The sequence below is a fragment of the Silurus meridionalis genome, chromosome 19 (genome assembly GCF_014805685.1).
Source record: "Silurus meridionalis isolate SWU-2019-XX chromosome 19, ASM1480568v1, whole genome shotgun sequence".
NCBI lineage: Eukaryota > Metazoa > Chordata > Actinopteri > Siluriformes > Siluridae > Silurus > Silurus meridionalis.
In genome coordinates, this window is record NC_060902.1 from 5,447,212 (window position 1) to 5,466,219 (window position 19,008).

Below are 19,008 nucleotides of genomic sequence, written 5' to 3' on the forward strand. Positions count from 1 at the left end.
TTGAAATAGATAGATTTTAATTCTGAACAAACTGATCATTGTTTTTTTGGGAACCATTGAAAAAACTGGAGGAACTGATGAAAAGATAATTGTCTGTTGTGAAGAAAATAAATGACCAAGTTGTAAATTCAGTTTAAATGTAAATCACACTGGTTAAACAAAGAGAGAGGTTAGTAGCAATCAGAAACATGAAGCATGATCCTGAATGGGTAATCCTGTTTCTCATCGTAGCAGTCTGGGATCCAGTTAAATGTGAGCAAACACATTGTTTCTTATTGATGTACAGTAAAATGTGAAAAATATTCGAGGAAACTAAGTAATAATTACTTTTTTAACCTTTAACCCATCATAGCATAATGAATGACAAAATATGTATTTGAGAAAAATATATTAATCTGTGCTGGATGTGTGTTATAATAACCACACATGAATAAACATTTGGAACTGTGCGAGTTTAAAATCCTAAATCCTATGCCTTCCTTTCTTCAACGCAACATCTACCACCCCCTGGGATGCCTCTGCTTCAGATATCACATAGAGTGATTGTGCGACTTAAATTTGGCTTGGCATGAGACAAAAACAGAGGCTACAGTACATTGCTTTGTAAAATGTTCTCTTAGTGTGTGTGTGTGTGAGAAGCAATGCTGGTGTGCCTCCGAGACAGATTGAAGGAAAAATACCCAGTGGATACCCAATTTTACTTGAGTTGTCTGGCCCAGATAACTCCAGATAACCCCAAATGTAGCTGTTCAGCCAGTGCATGATTGATATCTGATGGTTGCACTGGAGCTAAAAGGATCTATTCTATCTAACTAAAAATTTCCTTTTCAGTGTGCAGCACAGTTCTGAGTTTGATGAGTGGTAATTTCATGACATTTTGTTTCGAGGTAGCGTCATGTGGTTTTGTTTTGTTTTGTTTTGCTATGTGTCTTTGGTATAGTTCTAGTTCTGACAGGTATGCCTGAGTAAAGGACATGCTGGGGGTTGTGAGTGGTGCAAATAAAAAAAAATTGCCTGTTTATAGTTTGCAAGTTCTAGACTGAGAATCAAGAGTGCAAATTTGGACAGTGATGTGGACATCATAAATTCCCTATCAATCAGAGTGCCTCTAGCCAATCATAGTCATGTAAGCCAATGTGGAACAGGCTAGATAGAACGTTAACAAAGTATGTTTCATTGCCCTAAGATGCATTATGACCAGCAATTTGGAACCTGCTGTCATCTTCCCTTGTTAGTAGCTGTCATGTGATAGGGAAAAACTGGCAAATAAATAAATTGGAAATCATGGAAATCAGCTTTTCTTTAAACATACAAATAGTAGAAAAAGGTTTTTTTTTTTCTTTCTACTAGCATAAAAGTACAATAGTAATTGCTTTTAAATGCACGGAAGCATGGGCTGGATATGAAAACTAAAAGTATTTATTTATATTATACTATTTCATGCAATTTAATTCTCAATCATGCCTTTTTTAAGAGTTTTTTTACTGTAACACAGTGAGAGAACCTTTACTCCATAGACACTTTCATGAAAACTGTGGGGTTGTGATGGTGGTTTCATTTAACATATTCAATTTATTAAATGTATTATATATTTTATTTGTAAGTAGCGAGAAAACCGCATTCTGAAATGTACTGTTAAAGTAAAACGTAAGAAATTAGTTAAAAAGTAGTGAAGTAAAGATTTCCCCAAAATGGAAATTCAAAGTAAAAGTAAAGGGAAAGCTTCATATGACATTGTTGAACAATATAATCTTAGTTTTAAATAAACTGTTGTATGAAGTAGTGTTTACATTAGAACCACATTACTGCAAGGCTTCCAGTTTTTACAACCCTGCAACAAGGCTTTAAACAATGGGCCAAAAATGATATCAAATGATATTACTGTATTATATGCTCCTATACATATAATACACACTCTCTCTTTTTTAGTTTTGCAATTAATTCCATGAGCATACAGCTAGTGCATTCCTGCTAGCTACAGTGAAGCCATGATTAATGTTGAACTAACTAAATCTGCATTACTGGTGCTCCACCAGCTTTTGTATGTATATATCACTGTATATGTTTCTATACTGATCCATCTGGGAATAAAATTGCCATTTCCATGTGGACTAGATCAAAAAGCACTTATACACTTAAATAATACAAAAGGCACTATGTTTTTGTGCTCTAAAGATTGGTCATCTGCAACTGTAGACAATTGGAAAGCATCTGTGATACTCCTGGATAAATTATAAATAAAGCAAATAATGAAGGAAGACATAAACCTAGGATTATGTCGGAGCTTATGTCTTATGGAATCAATAGCAAAGAAGGTGGAGGGTCTACTAACTGTTTTGTTTTGCCACTAGGGGTGTTTGATATGTAAGGATTAAAACACAATGGAATAGGAGCAGATCCGAAGCAGTTACTGTTACCACCACAAATATTGATTTTTTTTTTTCCATTAGCAACATAATCCTGAAGACTTTTTTATGTGTTGATTTTTTTATGAGTTGAAACTATATATTTTTTCAAGAAATTAAATGTCACATTTCGTATCAATTTGTGTCTATAGAATGCAGATTAAAAATAGAATAGAATAGAATAGAATAGAATAGAATAGAATAGAATAGAAAAACAAAAAACACAAATTGTTTTATTTTTTAACAATAAAACCAAGAATTAAAAAAAAAACATTTGTCTGAAAGACTTTCTTGTGTCTAAAAACCTATAAAGGATTGTTGAAGTGCTGACAATAGAGACACCTTTCAATAGCAATAGATAAACATTTTCCCTCTTACATTTTTCTTTCTCACATTAATTTTCACACAAGTGTTCATGTGGAGCACCTGTGTCAGAGTAATGTAGAGAATCAGAATAAACACATTAATATAAACCTGGGATTTGAAATACAGCCCGCTCTACTGTCAAACCTGGTATAGAAAATGAATCAATACCTTCAGAGCAAACATAATAAGACTTCAAAAGTATAATTTATAATGTTACACTAAAAAAATGGTCGAAGCCAAGAATAGCAAAAATTATGCCTTTAATGGAATTAAAAACAAATTATTGTTTTGAAATTAACACAAATTTACTTCTGGGAGCTCCGGTCTTGCCATTTACTTGTCTATTTTTGCTACAGCAAACTGTTAGAGGAAATATAGAAGCAGAAAAACTTATATAGTCTTCTTGTATGCAAAGGTAAACTTATTATAATGAAAAAAGTGTTACAAAACCTAACCCTAACCCTAACCCTAACCCAATAATAATTTGATGTTAAGAACATTTAATGCTTAGTTTTTTCACATTTGGGGATTAGAGTTTTTTTTTTTTGCTTAGTAGTGTAGATAAAGACATTTTTTTCTAAAGACCAGAAATTACAGGGCAGGTAAAGATGGACATTTGTATCTAGATTTCAGACTTGTATTTTGAATGTTTTTTTAACATACTATAAAACTCCCTCAGACAATATAAGAAACCTGAAGACAGACTTTAAAGGGAACCCATCACTGTCCAAATATTAAGATTTATCATACCTGAGTACTCTATGGTTAAAAAGTGCACTCCCTGTAACCAGCAAATTCATTACAGTTTAAACATGAAGCCTTTTTGTTGAACTGTTCACTGAAGACTTGATTTTAAAAATGTTTGTGGTAATTGCAGTTCTAAAGCTATCATAGTAATTGTAATCCTGTCATCGCAGCAAAACTGATCATGTCAACTGCAGTCCCAAGCTTAAGGGTTCCTTAATGGCACCAGTCACAGTAATTATACATGTCTTTAAGCTGTCCATATGGGGACAGTGATATTGGGCATCACTGTCCACAAATAGTGATATTCAGGTTTTTAATAACTTGCATCTTAATAAGTAAGAAGTGTCCAATTAACCAGGTTCCCTTAAAACAAGATGTAGCTGTGAATTTTGGTTTTATTATTATTATTATTATTATTATTATTATTATTATTATTATTATTATTATTTATTTTTTTTTATAAAAAAAATATAGTTTTAAATGTATGGTTTTAAATGGTTAAAATATTAATAAAAGTAAATAGCTAAATGTAATACATTTGTTAAAAATGATTGAATGTAGATAAATATTAGCAGGACCTCTCTATATAAAAAAACAAACAAACACTTAAATCTCAAAAAGCAAAAAGTACTACACAAATTGAATTGAATTAAATGTATGATTACTTTGTGTGAATGGCTCTTACAGTCTTACAGACTCTTACAGTCTCATTGAACAGGCTGCTGTGGAGTGAACCGCTATATTGTTTTCTGTTTCCACCTTCCATGACCTTAAAAGAACTTTAAGTTACTTCCAAAGTAGTTGTTATGTGTTTTTTTCCCAGGAGTCCTAATTTAGATGAAAAATTAGGCATGAAAGGTGCCAAGAATTGTCTTTAGCAGCAGACAATACAAGGTGTACTGATCTTGTTTTTGTTTAAGTATTGAATGTTCACTTTTTTCTATACAATTGTCTTGCACCTTCGATAATTTAATTGCTGCTTAAATTTTAATTGTTTAGTTCATTAGTTCATTCATCCGTTTATCCGTTCATTCATTTATCTTTAGGTAACAGATAATACTGGTTATGGTATTCTGGAAACCTTTTCCAGAAGCACTGGGGAAGAATTTACCTATACAAGAAGGCTGATGAACACAGAATACTGTTCACACACATTTGCACTCACTCAAAACTATAGCCAAAATAGTGTAGCTTAATTAGTTATAGTCTCTCAACTCTAATCTCTTAAGTACAGTGTCATAAATATGCTAATTCAACTATAGTTACATAGCTGAACAAGGCATATTACATATTCTCAGTATAGGCTACAGAAAATATTTGGCTGATTGCAATTAATGGAAAATTAAGGTGCACATGAAACATTTAGTTTACTACATAGTATTGGCCTGACACACTACTTTAGCATTTTTAATATAAGCTGTGGCAAGGATTGCATAAGAAATCTAATAAATACATAGAGACTTGGACAAATGCAAATGTTACCCCTAGAAATAAATATTTGAATTGTAGTAATAATTCCTTTAGTGACAATTTCTTTGAAAGAATAACTAAGAACCCAATACTGGATTATTTTTAAGTGGCCCTCTATGAGCCCCTTTCTGAATCCTATCAAACATTTATGTAAAAAAAAACATGCAGTTTAAAGACCCCGCAAATCTAAAGAGCCCGAGCAGTTTGCACATGGAGATTTGGCTAGACTACAGAACTTGGGTAGACAGGTGCAGAAGTATCATTGAGAGTTAAGGAAATAATCTGTTTATAGCGATTACCTCTGAATGTTGTGCAACAAGATTTTAAGTTAAGGGTCCCATCACTTTTGTCCGTGCCATATTTGTTTGCTATGTTAAAAACAAAAATCAAAAGCAAAATCTGATTTTGATTAAATATGAAATAGGCAATGATGGATATATATTTTTAAGTTTTAAATTATTTCAGAGAAAAGCGTGGGTTCTTCTTTTTTCATGGAGGGATACCAACAAAAATGTCCATGTCTGTGACATTTAATTCTAATCATTATTAAAAAGATGTCACCAAACATTTTTTATGTAAGTTTTATGGTTTTTATCGTTTTACCACCAGCTAATGTGATCCTGCAGAAGAATATCATAAATACAGTTTTGACTAATTGTGTTTCAATACTAATAACTTCTGCCTTTGGGACTCTTGTCCTCAGGGTAAAAAAACATGTTTAAACCTCTTTACTTTCAAACTTTGTTTGCCAAGTTATTTAGTTTGTTGTCAGGTGCTACAAAAGATTACCATTTTATTAGTGATCGTCCTTGCATGTGTTTTGTAGAAGGCATGCTGGAAGCCTTTGGAAATGAAATTGTTGTGATGTCTGAAGATCTCGGGGGTAAAATTTTAGGTAACACAGTTGAACATCTATTACATGATTGTGCATGTTATTTGTTTTGTGATTTTACATTTAGAATAAAGTTGTGATAAAAATGTCTGTAACTGAAGCTTTGATAACATTCTTGACTCAAAAGCAAATCACAGGTTTATATTAATGCACTCATTCATGAGTTTTTTTGTGCGAAGGTTTGTAATTTAAAGTTTCACAATAAATTGACATCCTGTTCAGGCAATTGAAGCCAAAACATGTTTTGCAGACATTAAACATAACTATAACTGGATGTAAAGTATAATGTACAAATAGATAATAAGTTGAATTATATGGTAGATAATAGGTAATAATATAGTGTTTAACAAATTGCTTTAGTATACGAGGAAGAAATGCTTCAGGACATGCTGTTATTGGCTTTTACTAATCTTCACTAAGGCAGATAAATGCAATTACATGCCCTTCCACCTCCCACCTCCGCCCTTCCATCTTGTATAGTCAAACAAACTGGAGTTTTGACAATTGTAATGATGTGGTCTTTCAGAAGATGATGTTGGCCATTTGGTTCTTGTTTGGCATATTCTGATATAAAGCTTCTCTAAACACATTTGCACATTAGAGATAACTGTACAGACTTGTGAAGGTAAATTGCAAGGCACACAGTCTTTTTAGGCATGCCTTAATTCTTGTTCAAGGCACATTAAACTAGATAACCAATGCGTGTGATTTGTGAGTGTGAAAAAAAAAAACACTTTTCCATTTAGCTTCTTTTCATTTGAAGTTATTTCCCCCATTTCAGTTCTACTCCTTTTATAGCTTTATATCCAATTTGTTTGCTTCACAATGGATAACACTGAACTGCAGCATACTCTTTATTAATGTGAGGATTAAAGTTGGTAAAATGATCAATTAAATGCACTTCGGCTATTTAATGAAAAGGTTGTTATTTGGCCATTTCAATATTTTGTTTCATTGTGTCGATTTGGTTATTCACAGCAGTTCTTTTCACTTCCTTTTTCAAATTTGCTGTCTGTGATCAAATATGGATGGGAATCTCTTTTCTGGTGGATGGGAATCTCTTTGCAGATTTTAATTGTAAAATTAATTTCATAAACCCAAATATCTGTCAATTTATTGGACCACAGAACTAAATAAAATATTTTCTTGCTTCAGAATGTTGAAAACCTTTCCTAAAGTAGGGTTCAAAGCTCATCCTCAAATCCGCATGGTTTATCCACATTCAAAAATACACAGATAGCAATAATTAGCATGAGAGCATGTAGCATAAGAAAAATTAGAAAAATTGCCATCATTTTCTGTAAACTGTAGGTACTTAAAACCAAGTCAAAAGAAGTTTAATGTTCAAAATATAACATTTTCATAGATAAATTGCTTTATTTCATTTTTAACATATTAAAATGAAACAGTTGTAGAACTTAACTAGACACTTAGCAACTAATGAGGTTAATTGACAACAGATCAGTAAGATGATTGTGTATAAATTGTGTATCTTAAAAAGGCAGAGTAACTCAAAAGTAAAGATTGGCAGAGCTTCACAAATCTGTAAAAGACTGTTTCTACAAATTGTGGAACAATTTCTGAATAATGTTCCTTAACATAAAATTGAAAAACAGTTGAAATATCTCATCATTTACAGTGATAACATCAAAGGTTTCAAAGAATCTAGAGAAATCTATATTCAATATTGGATGCCCTTGATCTTCGGGTGCTCAGGAGGCACTGCATTTAAAACAGCCATGATTCTGTAATGGAATTCACTGCATGGGACATCAGTTCAAAAGTCACATGTCTGGTGATATGGGAGTGCATTAATGCTCGTGGAATGGGCAGAGTGTCTCTATGATAAATCTAAACAGTATATCTGTGTTGTAGAGTCATCAGGTCAAGTTTCCCAGGTCATGTGATATGAGATTCATCGAACAGGATGATCTTGAAACTTTTGACATATGCAGTGTTTTTACAGTAGAAACTAGCTAATTGTTTACTTCAATTATTCCAAAGTTAGCTTTTGTGATAGTTTAAGCACCAAAACAGGATATGTGATGATGTTTAGATGAGTCTGGATTTGTAGCTGTCAGAGGCACAGCACCTGACCAAGCAGCATTAATACTTCTCATAGAAGCGGCCTGAATTATTTATACTCTAACCTGAAGGCACACTATGACACACATTTCTTATTCTCTTTCTGTTTAAGCTCAAGTATCCTGCATGATGTAAGATAAGTCACAATGCAATGCAGTGGTAATAGTTTATCTGTTTATCTGTATGGTGATAAAATGCTGCTTGGGAAGCAAATCAGTTAGCAAAGGAGCAAAAAAGATTTTCAGGTGTATGTCGCCAAGAGGCAATAAACAGATCAGTTACTGTTTCTGTTCTGCAAATTACTTTTCAAACAGATTCATGTCCTTTTTTATGCTATTAAAAAAATAATTATCTACCTGTCATCAATGCTGTTTACTAGGGATGTGCATCTCCATAACTGAGGCCGATGCCATTCGCATCTCGATGCAGTATGATTCGATTTCAGTTGAATTCAACACAATGCGATTCAATGCAATGCGATGCAATGGAAAAAATATTATGCTTTGCAATTGAATATGGTACAGATATGGTACCGCTTTTATTTCTTTGGTTGGCAAATCATGGGGCAACTGTTCTCACGGTATTATCTCCAGATCTCATTTAAAGTTGTAGTACATCATTTATTACTTTACTTTTTTTTTTACCACAAATAAATAAATCGTTTTTTACCGATGCAAATATGTTAAAAAACATGAATCAAAATGCCAACTTGTGTCCGAAGCACAGTCTTTTAAAATGGATGCACAACATTGTTACCTTTTTTTTTTACAGATGCACTAATGAAAATCGGTCCCTAAAATTTACCAGAAGCTTAGCGAAAAGTGTGATTTAGCACACAGATGTTGCCGCAATGCCTTTTTTGTGTGACGTTTTTCAGCCTATGCAAGGTTGCCAAAAACACTTTTTTATACCAACATTGTTTACACTGAGCCAGCTTTAGCACGGTCTTTATAGCAGCATATAGTATAAGGAGGTCCAACATAGTCACCAAAAATAACTGGGTCAGTGTTGGGTAAGCTCAATAACCAATGTCAATTGAGTAAAGACCGAGAGAGAGAGAGAGAGAGAGAGAGAGAGAGATTGAGATTAGTGGGTTTGTGGTCCGAACGTGTGTGTGTGGGCACATGTGTGTATCTTTGATGGAGACATCTCTACCTTCAGAAGAGGCCAAGGGAGGTGCTGGAGATAAAAGCAGACCTCTCACGCCTTCAGCAGCAAATGCTTGATAGTCAGTTCTATTGCCTTATCCTTTTAAAACATTTTCTTTTCATTAAGTCATATGTACAAATGTTTTTTAGCTGAAGAAATCCCCAAAATGCTTAAACATACATCCCTATCCAGTTTCCTCTCAACAGCTCAACCAGTTTGTTTTATGTGTTCAACAGAATTCCTGAACCTAAAAACTAATTAGTCTTTTGGAAAATGCAAATATTTATAAATGTACATGATGTGATCAAAGGTTTGTAGACACATGACCAGCATTCCAATGTGTGCTCTTTAACACCTAATCCAGTTATAATAACTTCAACTTTTTGGAAATTTGCCCATTTATCCACAAGAACATTAGTGAGGTCAGATCCTGGTGTCGGGTAAAAGCTGATTAATTCTTGTGCGTGTAATGTATGAGTTGTTTTTAATTCCTCTGTATTTGTTAGTATGAAGAGCATTGGTATCAAAGTTAACTTTTGAATGTACAATGTTCAAAACAAATCTTAATCTAAAAACTTGCAAACGAAAACTGGAGCAAAGGAAGGATTAGCTACTGTAGTGCACAGCTAAACATTAGAAAACAGTAATCCCCCGCTTTACTGCGGTTCGAATCTCGCGCCCCCGGTTTATCGCGGAATTGCATTTGCCACATAACTAATTTGTTTGGATGATTTTCCCGGTCTCTCGCGGATAGCACGATAGACCAAAAAACTTATAGGGAATAGTTTTTATGGAGTTTTATGTTGAAATAATGAAATGTATTAATAAAAATATAATTATTTAATTAAATGAAATGTTAATACTGTACAGTACATTCACTCACTATAAATGTGATGCAGTGTATTGTATTTTTACGAATTTGCACAAAATTCATCTCGCTATATTCTTGCAAATGTTTTAAAACGGGAGATTACTGTACATTGCTAAACAGTAATGGGACTCGTCAAGACTTATTTTTTGGAGATGTCCAGGGTTGTTGAAAAGTGTCTTCAGGAGTGTTGCTATTAAAATGGATGGGTTTGATCACTAATGTCTTTGGGAGCAGGCAGGATTTGAAAGAATGTCTGCAGGCAAGATTGGTAAAGACTTTGAGAGTGGTTGGGATTAGTCAAGAATGTATGTGATAGTGGCTTGGGTTGATCAAATAGGGTTGGTCTGTGCAAGCAGGCAGTATTTGTCAAAAAAAGTGTCAGCAGTCCTGCTCTGTGATTGGTCACGAATATCTGCAGGACAGAGAGGGTTGGATTAGAAGGAGTGGGAGGAAGTACAGCGAGAGGGAGGGGTCAAAATTATTGGTGGATATGGTTGGGATTGATCAAGTTGAGACTGGTCAAGAGTATCAGCTGGGGTGAATAGGAAAGAATGTCTACAAGATTGTGCCGGATTTAAAAGTCAGAAATATTGAAGATATTGGTCAAGGATATCTATGGGAGCAGGTTTGATTTGTAAAACATGTTTGCATAAGTGAAAGGAATTAGTTAGTGAATAGAATCAGAATTAGCTGCATGAGTGGAAGAGGTTAGTCATGGGGGGTCAAAGAAGTCAAAGAATATTGGTTGAAGTGGGTAGGATTGGTGAAAAGTTTTTATGGGTGAGGGAGGGATTGGTCTAGAGTGTTTGTGAAAGTGGGAGGTATTGGTCAAGAATGTCTATGGTTCTAGCTGGAATTGGTCATGAATGTAAATCTTTCACCATTAATGTCCTAGTGAATGATTTGTTACTATAAGACACAATACGAAGAAAACAAGAACATAATTATTAACCTGTTACTTGTGTTTAATTTAGTGCACAGTTACACAACCTTATAATCCCTTTTGTAATGGCTATGGTTGTCATATCATCTACCGTCACAAATAAAGCCGAAACCTAAAATATGCTGCAGTGAGAAAGTGATGTTCATTCATCTGGCTTACGTAGACCGTGGCTAAGCCTGTACGCGTGTGAGTGTCGCTGCACACACAGCCTCACTCTGGCAGAGGGAATCTGCTCTTGCAGCACTTACAGTTTTGCTTCGGTCTTTGTGTGCATGTTTGTGTGTGTTGGTGTGTGTGTGTGTGAGCGTGTGAGGATCACACTCCAACATGTTGTGTGGACTGCGGAGAGAAGTGAAGAACAGCTTTGGTGAGTGTCACACTTCTTTAATTTGCTTTTGTCTTTTAAAGCATGTGAATACAGTGTGCACTTTACCATATGAATTATTATAAAAAATAAATAAATAAATTTAATGTCCTTCCTGTGTGATATTGCAATTAGGATGTGTGATATAATGAATATTGCTTCTTTTATGTACTGCTTTGAGAGTTGACGTGTTAAAAATGAGCTAAAGTGATTATTTCAGAGAAAATGTGCTTGTCAACTCATATGGGGTTGGTGGGGTTTTTTTCGAGGACACCTAAAGAATGTAATGTAAGTACTTATTTAGGGTACAAGGTTGGATAGTACCTTAAAGAGCCCACGAAACCGTATGGGTACATGTGTAGTATTGTTACACTTTAGTAGTAACAATAGTGTTTTTGGCTCTGTTAATAAAAACCCTGTATTTTTTACAATGTTTGTTTTAATGTTTCAATTACAATACTATAAATTTGCCTTTTGGTATAGAGTTACAAAATATTAACAATTTGTCTATTTATAATGGAGACATTTCATCAAATAATTGTTATAGTTATTAAAACAGACATGTAGTGTTTCTATTCCTCATGTAATTAGTATGAACTTCACTTGTGTGTGAAGGATTGCAGGTCTTTTTTACAAATTAAGTAACACATGATCATATTTGGTCAAGTTTGACACCTGGTAATTTCCAGTGTATCAATCATATCAAGCTGTGCAATACATCCAAGCATTGCAACACTTTTGGAAAACCAAGCTCCTATCTAATAAGGTACTGATAAGGTTTAAAATCACTCATAAGGAAATGCTTTGGTTATGTAGTTTGGAATGTTGCCAGATTGCATGGTGATTTAGAGTCTATACGACTGAACAAGTTATCTCTCTGGGATTTGCAGAGGGATCTGAGAGGCTCTGGTACATACAAGAGGAACAGAAGCCGGAGTCATGCTACAGCGATCCGTCTAATGTTCTCCCTCTGGGGGAGAAAAAGAAAGAGGAAGAGGGTGGTCTGTGTGTGTGTGTGTGTGTGTGTGTGTGTGTGTGTGTGTGTGTAAAGCAGTGATGAAGTGCGTCAGAGATTTATGCTGATAATTATCCTTGATGTGGTACCTGAGACACCTAGTGTGAATACTTACAATGGGAGTGATTTTCACTGTTCCGATGCTGCAAAGTATTTTTCAGTAGCTTTTGAATACACATTTAAATGCTTCAAATTATGTTTATTTTATTTTGCAAGTGCACAACATTTAAAAAACTTGCACTTGCTGACCCCATTATTAGGAAACACCTGCACTACTACAAGAACTCAATAACAGCAACAGCAGCACCACTCCTTTCACCTAAGAACAAGAATCTGAGGCTACAATGGGTACATTTTGAAATGCTGGTTGTCCTCAAAGGTTAGAAAATGAAGAAATCTTTTTGTTCCAAACATAGCATTGGAACAGCACAGGCATTTTGACAGCCTGTATCTGATTAGTAACTAATCTGATCAGGAATATGTCTGTTTTGCTATGATGCAGGAACTGTCCAAGACCTTGTTCCAAGTGTAACATTCACTGTGGGAAGATGTCCCACTTAGCTAGCAAGATTTATAGAAATTGTTATCAGCTGTGTTTAGTAATTCACCAAATTACCATCATGATCTTTAAAGGAAAACAGAACAGGCAAAACTTAAGAATTACATGTTAAAGCAAAACTCAGTTTCTAAAAATTTAAAAATAAAAACAGAATACAATGATCAACATATATATATCATATATATACATATATCTCACAAACCTATATTTTATTTATAGTAGAACATAGAAAATATACCAAACGCATGTTTAAAAATGTACATTTAAAATCAAATGTTGATTTTATGAAATAATAAATGAAATAATGCATAATGCAAATACTAATTTCAACGAAAAAATAAGGTCATTTTGAATGTAATCGTTTCAACACGTCTCAAAACAAAGTTGGGACAGGTTGGAACAGCTGGGGGAACATTTTGCAACTAATTAAGTTAATTGGCAACAGGTCAGTAACATGAGTGGGTATTAAAAGAATATCTAATTGAGGTAGAGTCTCTCAGAAATTAAAAATAGAGCTTCAACGATCTGCCACAATTTCAGAATAATTATTGTAAACCTAAACTAGAAATGCAGTCATATTTTCTAGGCCAAATTTAAAATGAACTGAGGCAAAGGGTGTATTAGTTCCTATGGAATAGGAGGGTTGTACATCAAGGCACCATAAATGCTATGCTAAAGGTTTAACATCAACATATGCTTTCATTCAGATGGCAGCAAGGCAATGCTTAACTGCATACTGCATTTATTACAACAGAACGGATTCAAAGTAGAAGAGTCCGGGTCATCCGGGACTTTACTACATCTGGGAAGAGGAAATGCTGCACAATGGTAAACATAGCCCTGTCCTGACTTCTTGGAGATGTGTTGAAGCAATCAAATTCAAAACTGCATTATATTTTCTTCAAATGGTACAATTCCTCCCTTTGTTGGTTTTATTGTAAATAAAATATGGTTTTGTGAGATTTGCAAATAATTGCATTCTTATTTTATTTGCATTTAATACAACAACTTTTCTTAGTATTGGGGTCATGTTAAAGAGCAGAAAAAAATTTCTGTACAAAATTTTATGATGGATTGCTTTACAAACAGTAGTTACTTCAAAACATGTAGCTAAAATTTGGCCTGCCTACCTACCACACTAAATGGACAAAAATGTCGGGATACCGATACAATATTTTTTCTCCCAAAACTATCCCAACTTCACAAAGTTGCTGTCTTTGAATGTGGTTGCATTAAATTTTCCCTTCACTTGAACTAGGAGACCCACATCTACCTTGCTAAAATCTTATGACCTCAGACTCCACTGAACACATTGGGATGAATTGGGATGCTGACTGCACCCAAGGCCTCTTCACCCTATATCAGTACCTGACTTAACTAATGCCTTTACTAATGCCTCCAACAAATAGGATGTTTAAAAAGCACATATCAATCATATGGACAGATGACCACAAACCTTTGTGTATATAGTGTATATTTAATTATTTGGATTTGATCTGTCATTAGTCATTATGTTAATTAAAATATTCAGAATTGTGCAGATATTTCTAGTATATTTTTTCAGGGTACTTGATAGTATGATTAAAACATTTTTTTTTTCACTGACATTTTGATTTCATTTTACCACACCAACTTTTTAGGAAACAATGTACCTTTCATGTATTGCCATTGAGTTGAACAAACAAAAATTTTACCAGCTTTCACCTTTCTCTTCCTCCCACACGCACAGCACTATGGCACACTGTACAGCCGAGTGATCCGCCCTTCCCTTTATGTCTTGCCTGTGACGAATCTCTCATTTTATGCATCCAGCAATTGGGAACTACTTATTACACTAATTGCAGCTTGTTTTTCAGATGCTGTGTTGCTTGTTTTACTATGCATTTCAGGGGGGTAGTTTGGGAAAGTGCACTTGGTATAATTGCATGCTTTTTGGAAGTCTTACTCGCCCAATAATGAGCATAATCACCACATATTTTGCAGTAAATTGCTTCAGTGCTGAGGTAAGGGATAATACAGACCGAAAGAACAGGAGCGGAAAAAATTAAGATGTTTCCCTTTTTTAAGAATTGTTTCAGATGGTTCAGATGTGTTTATATCCATTTAATTTTTTATATTGGAGCATTTCTAAAATAGTTGTTAAGTTTAGACAGAAAGTCCATGGCCTACATGATACTTAATTCCTTCATCTTGGCTCCCATTTCCAGTTGTCTGTTGTCCCTTTACATGGTATTCTTTGTCCCTCTGCGATGTCCTGACTTACAGATTAATGCTTGCTGTCCTAAGCTTGAAATTAGCCTGGTGTAGTATTGATTGCTTGTCTGTGTTATTTCAGCATTGCTTAAATGCTGTAAAAGGTTGGCAGTTCCTCACAGGGAAAAGTAATAGAGCTAATTTCAGGCTGCATTCTCTCTTTTCCTAGCAGGTTGTTACTTCCCTTTTCCCAATTTGCGGTAAAGAAAGCAGTGGCAGCCCAAAGCCCACATTGTATTACACCTTTTATCAAGAGAGGTAGGCTGGAACACAATGGGCCAAAGGTCAGTTTGCAGAAATTTGTTATTTCACTGGCAGACACAATGGCATGCGTGCAGTCATAGGTAATTCCAATAAGAAGGCATGTCACAGTAGGGTCTGATTGTCTGGTCCACCTTTAGGCTGAAGTAATGTCCATCTTTCACTGAACCACTTTGTGCTTCGAACGAGGAACCTCCTAATATCTTATTACCTTACATGTAGAGTATGGAACTCTACATGTTGTTTACCAAAACTGGGTTATATAACTTTAAAACCCAAAATCCAAAAATAATGTCACACTAGAGTCAGTAAACCAACTCATGCAAAGAAAACTTAACATGTTTATATTTTAGGGTGTTTAAAATTATTCATAATGAAGATCTGATCATATCTGCGAGATTATGTGATACAACTGTTTGTCCATGCACTTTGTCTGGTTTTGACTTCGTCTTATGGTTTGACTGTAACTTCTAACCTCTTGCATACAATTTAAAACATCTAAGCATAACAGTTTTATGAGGCTGCTTATTTGCTTGTTTTATGGTTCCTAGGCAAAAAAAAAGTAAGAACCGATTATATCAGTCCCTCAGATGTCCCTCTTCGTCCATGTTTAATACTGTTTACATCTTGGTTGTCATGGTAATGTCTTTTTGATCACACTGGATTTCTATCCCCATACTTTTTTCTCAAACACCTCAAAAGCTTCACTGGGTATGAACTACTTCAGTCGTAAAAACCACAAAGTCCTAAAGTTCCTCATCTGCTGTGATCACGAGTACCTGGCCTGAGCAGGAATGAAAAAAAATCAGATATACACAGCTAAATAATTTATAGCTTTGGAAAAAAGTAAGACTTCACTTTTAAGGTTCTGAGATTTTCACAAGTCTTCGGATGGCAGGGTTTTGCGCTTGCCTCATTTTTTTGTAACATAACACGTTTTTGTAGTGTGTGTCTTAGAGGGTGAGGGAGGAAAAAGGAGATAGTGGTGAAAGAAGGACTGTTTATATCTTTTTGACAGAATTTTTAAAAAATATCATTATAGTGATATTATTAATATTATCAATAGGGATTTATTATTTAGGGAAGTATAAATATTGTCTTCATATCTTCATTTTGATTTTAAATAGCTAATTTTAAGCATGTTTTTTTTAACAAAGCAACATCTGTAAGTAGAATGACAACATTTAGAAACAAAATGAGTATTTTTTTTAGAAATAGGTTTCGCAATTTTATAATTGGTTTATTATAATCCTAAAGCTTATCCTAATGCTACGTAGATTGGACTACAGTATATGCAAGATATATTCACAATCTTTTTTGCATTGCCATGGTAAATAGGATCATGATTAAAAGTCATACCCCTGAAAAGACACATTTGATAGAAAGCATGATTTTGCTTCTGATAGCTTGATGCTAACTTTGTTGAGGTAATTTTTTGACCTGTGAATTTCTTGCTTTTCGGAACCAATAGACCGCAACTCTTTGACACGTTTTCTGTGGTAAAATATTTTTACTCTGCTACAGGGATCTTCTTTTTGACAATATTGAACCAGCTACATACAATATAATGTTTATTGCCTGGAACATTTTTAGGTCTGTAATTCCCAGCTTTAGTACCTGTGAGGAGTGCAAATCTCATTTGTGTGTGTGTGTTTATATGTGTTTGAGATCTTAAGAAGTGTGAAGGCTGTGTTCTGCTTACTTTCTGTCCATCATGGTGCATTCTTCTTCTCTGACACTGGTTCTTTCTGTTCAGGGCTGATAATGTAGGGTAATTAAGGTGAAAGTCTTGATGAAGAAAAAGCACAACACTCTTAAAATGAATAACACAAAAGCAGTGAAACAATGGTACAGGATACTAAAACAGTATTGCATTGAAAAAAATAATTGCATTCGATTCAGTTTTATTTCTTTTTATCTTTTAAAATGGCCAGTTATGTTCAGAAATTTGCATTTTAAATGCATTTGCATTAATGATATTTTTTAAAAGGTGGATTTTGTATGCATAAGAAAGACATACAGTACACATTCCTACAACACTAACTCACAAGTTTCTCTATTCAAATGTTCTTGACAGAGCAAGATGAAAGTGTAGATCTGACATTTGGACTCATATTAAGATGCAAAGTATCTTATTGCCTGCACAAGCTTAGCATTAATGAGATAGTTTGCATTTCTGGTCATGTAACTCTTTTATATCTATGTAAAGAATTGTGAGATATATTTAAATATGATATGTTAATGTATGAATTTCATATACCAGCAGAGCCTGCTTCCGTCTCAGAGCAGCCTAGATTGTTTATAGCACAGATTTTACAAGGTTTTGGAAACATTTCTTTGAGAGTCTGGTCTATGTTGACATAATTGCATCATATAATTGCTGCAGATTTTTCAGCTGCAGGTGCTATGCTATTACATCTCAACAGTGTTGTATTGGATTTAGATCTTGTGACTATGGAGGCCACTGAAGTACACTTCATTGTAATGTTTAGGAAACCAGTTTGAGGTGCCTTCTGCTTTGTGAAATGGTATATTATCATGCTGATATCAGAAAGCAAAAACAAAAAACAAAAAGACATTCACCATCACCACTAGCTAAACAAGGCATATTGGCTCAATATAGTGAATGCCAAATTCTGAGCCTAGCATCTGTGTGTCATAAATATGAAATCTGACATGTTTTTCTGCTCACCATGGTTGTCTGGTGTAGTTATTTAGATTACTACAACCTTCCTGTCAACTTCAGCTAGATTGGCATCTTTCCTCTGATGTTTATCAACAAGGTGTTTACGCCTGAAGAGCTGCCACTTACTGAGTCGTGTTTGTTTTTCTTGTACCATTTTGTGTTGTTCCTGAGATGCCATTTCCGCCATGTTTGATGTCAAAATTAACTGAAGCTCTTGAGTACGTGCACGAGTGTTCCCAATGTGACTGGTGGTTCTGAAAATAAATGGCAAAAATTGGAGCTATATATAAGACTACACATTGTATTCAATAAGAGCTTGGTTTACTGTGAGTTTTACATGCACTCACCATGTCTACATGGGTTTACTCCCACTTTCCAAAAACATACTAGTAGGTGGGATAACATTACATTATCCCTAGGTGTATACAGTGCCCTGTGAGGGACTGGAGTGCTGTCTGGGGTATATTCCTACAGTATTTTGTGCTACTGGTTTCCAAGACAGTACTCCCATCATCCAGTTCTATTAACTAAATTATTAATTAAATTATTTGAATAAAGCTGGAAGTCTGGTTAGATTGTGCATGTCTTTTTCTCTTCGAGCCTACGTTGATATGACTTTGAGAATCTTCTTCCTGTGAGAACCTCACCTTACAACCAAATTCTATGAGTTCAGAGCATGCCACAGTTAAATCTTTGATAGGTGACTGGGGAGGATTTCCAAAACCCCCAGGCAGTCGGATTAGAATGAAGCCTCTCATCGGCTGATATGACTAAGTATCTGTGTATTAAAGGAGCGAGACGAGACATGTTAGTGCCACTCACTAATCTGACTGTTGAGCGATGCCACTAATATCATTCATACAGTGCACACACACACACACACACACACACGCACGCACACACACACACACACACACACACACACACACACACACATATATA

General features: G+C 34.7%; 1 protein-coding gene across 19 annotated transcripts in view; it reads left to right on the plus strand.

Annotated features, from left to right (window-relative positions):
- The window catches only part of grip2b (glutamate receptor interacting protein 2b), a 189,287-nt gene that overhangs the window by 104,767 nt on the left and 65,512 nt on the right, over positions 1-19,008 (plus strand). For 8 of the 19 annotated variants that reach the window (XM_046875130.1, XM_046875124.1, XM_046875133.1 and 5 more), the window contains exons 1-2: positions 10,524-11,295; positions 12,183-12,686. The exons of 7 other annotated variants lie outside the window; for them this stretch is intronic. In XM_046875130.1, the coding sequence (XP_046731086.1) occupies positions 12,491-12,686 (196 nt within the window). In that variant the 5' untranslated portion in view covers positions 10,524-11,295; positions 12,183-12,490. Of the gene's footprint in view, positions 1-10,523; positions 11,296-12,182; positions 12,687-13,258; positions 13,695-19,008 lie in introns of those variants that run through there. 4 more of the 19 variants (XM_046875139.1, XM_046875140.1, XM_046875144.1 and 1 more) reach the window with 3 other exon arrangements.